Source organism: Geospiza fortis, unplaced genomic scaffold (genome assembly GCF_000277835.1).
Source record: "Geospiza fortis unplaced genomic scaffold, GeoFor_1.0 scaffold608, whole genome shotgun sequence".
NCBI lineage: Eukaryota > Metazoa > Chordata > Aves > Passeriformes > Thraupidae > Geospiza > Geospiza fortis.
In genome coordinates, this window is record NW_005054494.1 from 1,123,087 (window position 1) to 1,134,113 (window position 11,027).

At 44.8% G+C, this 11,027-nt stretch overlaps 1 protein-coding gene across 1 annotated transcript in view; it reads left to right on the top strand.

Moving 5' to 3' along the window:
* The window catches only part of CTNNA1 (catenin alpha 1), a 101,482-nt gene that overhangs the window by 54,369 nt on the left and 36,086 nt on the right, over window positions 1–11,027 (top strand). The window contains exon 9 of the mRNA XM_005428629.2: window positions 96–248. Coding sequence (XP_005428686.1) covers window positions 96–248 — 153 coding nt within the window. The remainder of the gene's footprint in view (window positions 1–95; window positions 249–11,027) is intronic.

The following is an 11,027-nucleotide window of genomic DNA, read 5'->3' on the forward strand; positions in this document are numbered from 1 at the left end:
CAAAAGTAGTTTAAGCTGTGCGTACTAATACAGTAAGAGGGAAACAGCAGTGGAACACTACTGAAGAATAACGCACTCTTTTATTTTTATTTTAGCTCCGCAAAGCTGTTATGGACCATGTTTCAGACTCTTTTCTGGAAACAAATGTTCCTCTTTTAGTATTGATTGAAGCTGCCAAGAATGGGAATGAAAAAGAAGTTAAAGAATATGCCCAGGTTTTCCGTGAACATGCCAACAAATTGATTGAGGTAAGATGGTACAAATTAAAATTTAATTGTTGCTAGTTAAATTAAGGCAAGACTAGGCAAAACAGGTTTTTCAATTCTGCTGAAGCACAAAGCAAATTCTGTAATAAATTTCCTTTTAAAATTTTATTTGAATGAATTTAAACACAATTTAATATTTAAATAATTGAAAATGTAAGCTTATCAAAAGGAGCTGTTAAATAACCCATGTAGTTGTGGATATTACAATGTGAGTGCATGACGAAGGTTTTGTTACTTGGAGGTGGTCAGTTGGAGTAAGGGAGACCAGGGCACGATTGTCCTGCTGGACAGTTTGACCCATTGCTTTGAATCCTGGAGGGGTTTTCTTTCAAGTAAAATCCCACTGAATATAAACAGGCCTTTTGTGTGAAGGCTTTCAGAATGAAGAGCTGCCCGTGTGTGAGTAAAGAGCAAACAGAACACTTGGAGTGACAGCACAACTGATCCCTGCCACCCCTCTGTAAGGAAAACCCAAAGGCTCTCCAGCTGGTGGAACTGCAGAGCAGAACTCTGACTGGGGGGAAAACCAGATTAAATGGGACCAGTGTGTCTTGACTGGAATCCCAGGATCACTGAAGTTGGAAAATCCCTGCCAGCCCATCAAGTCCAAGCTGATCCCCACCTTGTCCCCAGCCTAGAGCCATTACCTGGGAGAAGAGCCCGACCCTCACCTGCTGCTCCTCCTGCTGAGGGAAGCAGTTTCCATGGGTGGTGCCTGCAGAGAGCAGCAGCAGAGCCTGCCCCTGTTCATGGATCCACCTCGGGACTCTGGGCCCCTCGCCACCGCTGCGTGAGAGTTCTGTGCCAGCTGATGCTGAATGGCACGGAACAAACAGCTATAGGTGTTGTTGGGGAAACATGCCACTAGGAATAAGTGTCAAAAACTCCTCCTGTGCTCTTCTGTGCTTTGAGGCTCTGGCTGGTTGTGCTGAACCTCAGCAGCTCCCCGGGAACAGTCCCAGGATGCGTTGGGTGGTTCTGCTGTCTCAGTGTCTCTGTTTGATAGCAGAGTCCTTGTGTCTCCAGGGCTTGTGGGGAATACTCACACAGCTGGACACATTTAAATTGCTCAAGAATGAGACGGATCAGACATCAGTAAAAGTAGCTTCTGACTTGCACAATGTATTTTTGGTAGGGTTCTGAGTGCACTTTGCAGCTGGCCCATAGTCCAGGGTGCATGAAGTTCATCCAGCTCTTTGGAGCTGCTGTCTAAGCAATGACAATCTTTTAATTCCTTGAAGGCAGCCATTTTTCTCTTTTGGTTTGTCATGTTTCAGCATCAGTGCTGTCCTCCTAGAGCTGCAAAGTTATTCTAATCTAAATTTTAAGTAACTGACGTTGTTCTGCAAAGCAGCATGTGGAAGGAAGGCAGGGCTGCTGTGCCCTGCCTTGGCAGCAGGATACAGCCTTGGGAACACTTTGAAGTGGGTTTGCTCTAAAGCCTCCCTTCTTCTTGTTGCAAGCCTGATTTATCTAGAAAATTATTTTTAGGGCTTGTTTACAGTAGAAGTTGAATCATGTAACAATAGCAGTGCCTCTTCTGCCAGAGTTCTGCTACCTCCTCAGCGGATGTGTGGAATTTATTGGCATAATTAAAAGGAATAACTGTGCTGCTCTGTCCCTGAGCTTCTCCCCAGCCCTTGCCAGGTGAGCCTTTTCTCCCTGTCCCCTCGGAAGCTGTGTCCCACTGGAGCAGCCACAGTTCCATCCTCCCTGGCACTGGCCCTACCTGGTGTGCAAATGCCAGGCTGCGAGGAGTTTTCCAGAGCCTCTGTACAGCTAGACTCTCTTGTCTTCCAAGGACTATTCCCCTAAAAGTAGACATTCAGCAATATTTTTGACTGACATCAAAAGCTTCTGCTAAAATGATATGCTGCTGCAACAGCTTTTTGAAGGCTTGGTTATTGCTTTTGCTGTCTGAAATGTAACTGTAGTTGTAGTGTAGCATGATGTAGATGGTTTATAAACCTCTTCCCTGAATGGAGATGGATTAATATATACACTTAGCTTGGACAGAAGGGAATAGTGCTCCTGCAGACCCTTTGTCCTGAGGGGCAGGAGAACCACCAGCATCATATGAGTTGTCAGATTCCCTGTGCAGGAGAATGGCTTGGGGTGGGTTGCATTTGAAATGTCTTGTGCCTCTGCCAGAATGGAGGAGGATGTTTGCCAGTTCCCTCATGATTCTGCTCTTGGGCAGGAAACTCAGGAGAAACAACAAAAACTGTGTAAGAAGAGAGCTGAAGGTGTTTTGCCTGGTGAGATGGGCAGTGATTGCTTCCACTGCTTTCAGGGGAGATGAGTGTGCAGGGGGTTTATGAGAACTGCCCTCACATGTGCTGCTGGGCGACTCAGGACATCAGATGTGCCCAACAGCTGCAGCCCTGGGTGGAGCTGTGCTGTATCGTGCCCTGACAGGCTCCTGTGCTTTGGATGTAGAGGGGAGCATTGCCCTTCCTTCCCTTCCTTCCCTTTGGTGCTGAGTGGGGACTGGAAATGTGCAGGAGATCCTGCTCTGCCCTGGGGAGCTCAGCACATCCCCACTGCATTGCTGGGAGGGTTTGCACCTTGGGTTAATGCCCCTGTGTCTGTGAGCTGGAGGAGTCAGTGAACCAGCCCCTGGGAGATACATAATGAGATAGATTTACTTTATTTCGTTTTTCACACTAAACTGTGGCAGGTGTTGGCCGCACAAGAATGGCAGTGCTGGTTCTGCCCTGGCTGAGCACAGGGAGTTCTTGCTCCTGCAGTGCAGAGCTGTTCATGGGCCCTCCAAGTACCCATAAAGAGATGCAAGCACATGATTTGGGTAATTTCGTTTTGAAATGTTCCCTTCTTGGCAGCACAGCACTATCTGCTTTTGTGGTTCCGAACGCCCAGGCAGCCAAATTTGACCAAAAGGTGCAATAACTACAAAAAGCTGATTTGCCTGCTGGGTCTGTGTCTTGTGGAGAACCCATACCAAGAGCATCCCAAAGGGCTCCCATCTAATTTGTTTCCCACGTAGTAAAATCCTAACCCTTTTATCCTGCCTTTTGAAAACTGAGGAGCAGTAAAAGAGTAGAATGAGCCTTGTCTCAGTTGAATAATACGTTTCAAAGATAGCTTTCAAAATTGCTCTGTGCTAACAGACCATTAACTCTGGCTAGATTTGGTTAAAGGAGTTTAATTCAGGAATTGAGAAGCCAATTTCAATGTAACACACAAGAATAACAGAAAGGACAGCATTTGTGGAACCAGCCTAACAAAAAGTTAAATTCACTTGTAAACTATGGAAGTCTTCCCAATCTGCAGACTGTGAACTGCTAACTCCATTCCAGTGTTTTTTCCCACTGGGTGAGGCAGCCTTGGCTCTCCAAGCTGACTTTGCTCTTGAGGAAGGACAGCTTGGCCCTGGCATCCTTGGAGTGCCCGTTCCTGCCAGGGGGCCGGGGCTGTCCTGCAGTGGTGCCCATGGGCAGTGATGTCACCGAGCTCCACGCTGGCTCTTTGTCCCTGCCAGGCTTTGAGCAGTGTTTGTGCTGAGCTCTTTGTGCTGCTCCCCGGGGATGCTGGGGCTGCTCCTGCCGAGGGAGAAAGCCAGACATGTTAAACAGAAACCTTTGCTACGCTGTTGAATGCTTTAGAAAGTAAAAATTAGCTTGTCAATTTGTCCCTGGTTACACTGTGACACAGTGTAACTCTGTGTAGTTTTAATGGAAAAGTTTTTCAGACATTAAGAGATTGGGAAATAAAAGGTAAATAAGGAGAGCGTCCAGGTTAAAATCCTCCAATTTGCTTGCTGAAGAATATTTTTGAGAATATATTTGTAATTCCTTAAAAAGAACAAATGATCTCTTCTTCCTCTGGAACCCACTACCCCTGTGTCAAACGTTTTTCTCAACATAAATTTTATTTTTAAGTTTTCTTCTTACCAAGAGAAATATTGGTAAGACCAAGGAGGCAAAAGCTCTCAATGGTGTTTCATAAGCATTGATTTTTTTTTTCTAATTGCTTTAATTTATCTGAAAAGACTGCTCTGTGCCTTTTTTTAATGCACTGGGTTGCATCTTGCATATGGAGTGATGATTTTCTCATTTTCAGTGAAACCCATGAACAGATGCAGACGGCAAATTTATTTGCTTGGAAAGAATCACATTTGGGCACTTGCAGCTCCATAAGCTTTCTGTAGCCTCTTGCTCTGACATTTCCCCCTTCTGTTGCCCTCACTGTCTAGCCCGATGTCCTGGAGTCATTCTTCAGTCTAAAATCTAAAAATACCCCTCTCCCAAAGCCTGAAGCCTTGCACACTTGCTACGTTTTTCTTGCAATTATCCTGATTTGCTCAGACTTGCAGCCTGTGTGTTCTTGGGAGAGTCTTAGCAGCTGCAGGTTTTTTTTTACATGTGAAAGGCTTTTTTAAACGTGAAGTGGATAAAACATAGCTTGGATTTAAAATAAAAACTGGTTTTTGGAGGCACAGTGAAGGTCTTGGCTGTCCCCTGTTCATTGTCACTTAACCTGGGCATGGCCAGGTACCATTTATTGCAAACAAAGCATGGAATGGAAGAATCCAGCAGACCCAGAAGTTAATCTGCTCTGACAAGATTATCCTTTGTGTCTATCAGCCACCTGATTTCCAGAGTTTCCACTGAGTTTTCCAAACCTCTTTGGAGGTGGCTTTGCTCTTTCTTGCAATGCTCTCCCTCCTGCCTGCCAGCTCAGGGGTCAGTCAGTGCTGCCAGGCAGGGCTGAGTTTCCTGGGGAACAAGACAAGCACTTGGCACCCAACTCAGATATTGACTTGGAGTGTTTTTCTGAATTTTATTAAATCTCAAAACCCAGCATTTTCCAGACTAGGGTCATTACCAGGGTACTTCAGCACCTATTTTTCCAGTATTCTCATTTACAGAGGGAAAAATATCTGCCAACTCAGGTTTGTCTTTTATTGCTTTTATTTTTAAGGTAATTTTGTATTACAAGGGAAATGTCCTTCCACTGTGATCTGGAGAAAAGAGGCAGAGTATTTCCCATTTAAAATGGAGATCAAAATGAGCAAAATGTCTCTTCCAAAGCACAAGCACGTTTTCTGTAATTTGTCTATAGATAGCCTTGGCAGCAATTTAAAACTAATGTCTCCAATAAATGACCAGTGTAACTCTAATGTGCCCTCTAAAGTCTGACACTCTTCAACAGCCAATGCACTTTCCTTGTAAGTTCATTTTATTAGTCAACTAATTCATAAATAAATTAAATTCTTCTCGTAGAACATGCTTTCCTTACATTCATAATCAGAAAAGCAGGGAAGCCTCAGCAGAAAAATGTTCCTACATTTTTCAACAAAACTGGATATACAAATTTAATACATCATACATAAGTAAAGGCAAGTGACCTTTTAATAGGATAACTTCTGTTCTTGTAAGGTTATTTTTTGAGGCCAGTCTTCTAATGCTACACCAAATAATGTATGAAAGGGTCTGTAGGATGCTGGTAGAGTTTAAAAATGATGTTGGAAGAAGAATAAGAGACTTCAGGGTAATCTTTCTGTCCAGATTTCATTGTAAGTGCTCATGGGCAAGCCATGACAGTGAAACTGATGGAAGGGATGAAGGGACTGAATTCTCACAAATCTGGGCAGCCATTGGGCTGTCTGGAGACAATTTTTCTCTTTGGAAATCCTCATGGTTTGCTGCTACTCATGGAGAGGAGGCATTTGTGCCACACCCCAGCCACAGGGACAGTCACCTTGCTGTGTGACTGGGAAGGGCTTCCTCTGCACGCCAGGGCCAAGGCACGTGTGGAGGGGGTAGAATTTGGAGTTTGAATGAATTTGGGGTTTGGAAGATATTAATGTGCTTTTTATTCCACTAGAAACTGCCCTGTGTTTGCTCTGTTCCTTTTTCCTTTGGAAACAGAAGCTTTTTGGAAAGGGAAATGTGTAAAAGAGGTCAGGAAGTGTGAGAACAGTTGGGTTTAGGTGGTGTTGACATGATGTCTTCAGAGGTAGCTGAAAAGCAATAGAGTCCTTTTATTTTCCAGATATTTAAGTCTTAATTCCAACAGCATTTTAAGTGGCTTTTTGGGTAAAGTTTTTTATAGATGTGACATAAACGTTTTAATTCTTGATATTTAACTAAAAGCCTTGATGCATGTCTGGATTTTCATCATCTTAGTCATTAGCAATATTGGATTATTAGTCATGTCATGTCATCAAGGAGGTGCCTGAAATCTGTGTGGAGCTCATTACTGACACTGTTTTGTCGTCTTCGTGAAGAGCACAGTGTACTGACAATTACAGTTACACTGCCATGAACAGTTGTCTGAATCACCAAAAACTGGTTTAAGCAGCTAATAATAGGCACCAAGTTGGAAGCCTTTAGTCAGATCAGAAGGCAGCATGTTCTGAGTGCTGAGCAAACTGAGATGGGAGAGAAGAACAATTTCACAGAATCCCAGACTGGTTTGTGCTGGGAGAGACCTTAAAGCTCATCCAGTCTCACCTCCTGCCATGGCAGGGGCACCTCCCACTGTCCCAGGCTGCTCCAAGCCACATCCAGCCTGGCCTTGGGCACTGCCAGGGATCCAGGGGCAGCCCCAGCTGCTCTGGGCACCCTGTGCCAGGGCCTGCCCACCCTGCCAGGGAACAATTCCTCATTCCCAATATCCCATCCATCCCTGCCCTCTGGCAGTGGGAAGCCATTCCCTGTGTCCTGTCCCCCCATCCCTTGTCCCCAGTCCCTCTCCAGCTCTCCTGGAGCCCCTTTAGACCCTGGAAGGGGATCTGAGGTCTCTCCAGAGCCTTCTCTTCTCCCAGCTGAACACCCCCAGCTCTCCCAGCCTGTCTTCATTTCCACTTTGACAAACACAGAGACGCTTTTGGATAAGGATAATTATTTGGGTCCTGTCCAGATACCACTACTAGAAACACTTTTATTTTAAGGAAAGGTATTTGTGTTGCTAAGGAGCATCTCAGCTGAGGGTCTGCTCTGAAGGTTTCAGCTGAAGCTGAGCTCTCCATCACACACCAGTGGTGTCATTGCTGTCGTGGTAGCTCAGATAGGCTTGTACAACTAACGTGGTTTGTGATTATAACAACATTTTAACACTTTAGCTTGTTTGTCTGAGGGAGGAATAGTTCCTGTGCCAGCAGTTACATCTGCTGCCACAGCTGCATCGACAAGGGGCACGGTGCCCGCGCCGCACACTGCTGTTCCTGTGGCAGCCCTGCTTTCCCTCAGGTCTGTAGGGAGGATAATCCACCAGGCTGAAAATAAAGATATTGCTGCACTTTCCTGCTGTGGCTATGGTTTATGCTATAGATGTATTGATTCCCTTCAAACACCTATTTTTTCTGTCTGATTGAAAACCTTTCCCATTGGCACGAGAGAAGGTGTCCCCGTGCTGCCCTTGCTGCAGTGAATGGAGCCCAGGCTGGTTTGTCCTGATACACAAACTCTGGGATTGCCCAGCTGTGTGGAAAACTTCCCTTCTCTGTGAAACCTTGACAACACTTGGGTGGCTCTCTGTTGGGGAAGAGCATTTCCTCAGGGCATGGAAGGAGCACAGCAGTGTGGAGCAGTAGCAGGGATGGCTGTACCTGGAATGGCACCAGGGAGCTGGAGAGGTATTTAGAGACAGCTCTGGACAGGGTGAGAGGCAAGTGCAAAGCTGTATCCTGTAATTAGAATTTTAAACACAGAGATAGAGCTAGAAATGTGGAAGTACTAAGATGTAATCCCAAGCAAAAGGTGGTTACACGTGGAAATACTGATTGCCTTAATATAACAAGAAGCAGAAGGTGCACAATACCTTTATTTTCATACTTTTATATTACTTACAAGAGTGTGGAGAGACAGAGCAAGGGGAAATGGCTTCCCACTGCTACAGGGCAGGGATAGATGGGATATTGAGAAGGAACTGTTCCCTGGCAGGGTGTGAGGCCCTGGCACAGGGTGCCCAGAGCAGCTGGGGCTGCCCCTGGATCCCTGGCAGTGCCCAAGGCCAGGCTGGACATTGGGGCTGGAGCACCTGGGACAGTGGGAGGTGTTCCTGCCATGGCAGGGGGTGAGACTGGATGAGCTTTAAGGTCTCTCCCGGCCCAAACCAGTCTGGGATTCTGTGATACTGTCTCGGATTTCTCTTGCCATCACTTACCAGCCTGTTGAAATAACAACCTCCATTTCTCATCATCCAAAATGCCAGCCCTTTGCTTGCCAGTTTTGTTCCAGCCAACTGAAACTTCCCCTCCTTGTGTTTATAACCAGTCTTGGAATGAAACTGTTCTCATCTTCGTGTGAGGCTGCAGAGCTCTGGAAATAGCAGTTCTCTCAGTTTGGTCCTTCATTCTCCCCAGTGCTTTACGTCTGCAGTTTGTCTACATGTGCCTTGTTTTATTTAAAGACTTTTACTATTTTCAGTTAATACTTGGGGATTCTGTTGCCCACAACAAGCTCTTGCAAGGTACCTGCTGTGGAGCTGCAGCCACATGCTACTTAAGTCATATAAAATCACAAAGCAGCTGACAGCACGACTCTGGTAACTCTCTGCACAGTCCCAGTGGATTTGATCCCTACTCCTCCTGTATTAAAGAAGTGGAGCTGTTTTGTGTAATTCCCAGTTAACTCTGCCTCTGCAAAATGAGGGGTTTGTAGGGTTAGAGTTAACACATCTATAGCTGTAACACTTCTCCCTCATGCAGCACCTCTTAGGGCTGGATGTTAAAATGCTCAGATTTGTCCTAAATATTGAGTGTAGTGTACAGGTGAATAAATAAATGTATGGACTTAGTAAATAATGAAAGTCTTTCTGGAGAGGGATGGGGATTACATAATCAACACATCTCTTCTGAGAGTCCTCAGTTGCCATTAGTTTTGCCAGAAGAGTTGTTTCTGCAGATAAATTAATTTCCTGAGCTTTGACCAGTGTGAAGGGAATCGGGACAGGTCTTTTTTAACATGGAGGAGGAAGAAATTAGCTGTGCTCTGTTTGAATTTTTTGAGAATATCAAATACACTTGTCTTTAGCAAATTCCTAGGAGAAAAATGCTCAGTGGCTGCCTATCCATTCTTTCTTTTTTTGCTTTTAAAATGGGTGATTTTTTTAAAGCTGCTTAAAAGTTGGAATTTGCATTCCCAGAGAAATTGTAAAATGTAAAGCAAAAAAAAATAGAACAAGCAGCTGAAGTTTTGAAGTTTAATCAGAAATTAAAATGCCAGGAACACCTTTGAAAAGCTTGGTTTCCGTGGCATTGAAATTCCCAAAGTATCTGTGTATACATGGATGTGGGTTTGTTATTTTTGTGTAAGAGTTTTTGAGCACCAGTTATGAGAGGATTCTGCTTAATGTTAAATTGAAAAGTTTCTCAGAGTAAGACAGTCAGAAAACTTCTTTCTGCAATGCTATTTTTACAGCTGCAGGTTCAAACGAGAGTGTCCAGACTCGGAGAATTCAATTAGTGAGTGTTTGGCTCCTGCACAGGGATGTGTAATCCTGGGCTGTGGCAATGCTGGGTGGCAGGGCCAGCTCTGACAACATTCAGTTGTGCAACAATAAACACATTGCAGAGCCTTCTTGGGCTGCACCAGCTCGGGATGGCTGCAGCAGCACCACTTTGGAGACTTTGCCTTGACTGCCTGAAGAAGCTGTCCTAAAAATTCGACCTGTAAACAAGGAGGAAAATCTGGGTGGTGTTCCTGTGAAGTCAATCCTCGTACATAACTCCAAGGCTTTAACACATTTATTGTCAGCCTTTGAAATCCTTGATAATGAAGTTTCAAAGTCCTCGAGATTATAATTCCTTTTTTTTTTCCTATTGCATCTTTTGTCTCTTGTTGGAAAAGCAATTGGCCAGTCCTTCAATAAAGAGCTCCCTGTAAAGTTCCTCTGCCTAAGCCAGGGAGTCTGGGCAAAGAGAAGGCAGAGCAAGTACAGAGCTGGAGCATTGTTACACAGGATGACAGAATGTTCTGAGTTGGAAGGGACCCACAAGGATCATAAAGTCCATCTCTTCACTGAATGGGGGTCAGACCCACAACCTTGGTGTTATTATTAGCTTTGCTGGGTTGTATTCAATAGTGTAATTTAAGAAGCTTAACACTGACCCCAAACTTGTGTAGTTGACGCTGCTGCAGTTTTTTAATTGCTGGAAGACTTACCTTAGTCACGACCTGAACAAATTTCGAGTTTAACAAAAAAGCAAAATGTATTTCATGTGGAAAAGGTACAACCTCTGTCTTGTCAGGGGAGGCGGTTCTCTGCCACAAATTGTTACTAATGGTAGAAGGAACAGCTTTAGAAATGTCAAGTTTTTCCTGATTTAAATATTAGTAAATTCTGAAGAGTCAAAGTTAACTAGAATCTGAGATGGAATCACTCTGTGACAGATGGTACAATATTTTTTTTAATATTGGAGTTACACCTTCTTACTATTCCCAGCTGACCCTTTGGCCTGAGGTAACATCTGCTTCTCAAAAGGAACAGCTTAAGTTACACCTCCTCCAAAGGCAAAAAACCATGGAATAATTTAAGTTGGAAAAGACCTCTGAGACCCTCAAGTCCAACTGTTTCCCCAGCACTGCCAAGGCCACCACTAAACCCTGTCACCAAGTGCCGCATCCACATGGCTTTGAAATCCCTCCAGGGATGGAGACTCCACCACTGCTCTGGGCAGCTCTGCCAGGGTTTGACAGTGCTTGCAGTGAAGAAACTTCCACTTCCAGCCCTTCCTTGGACACCTCCAGGGATGGGCACTCCAAACCCCCCTGGGCAGCCCCTCCCAATCCC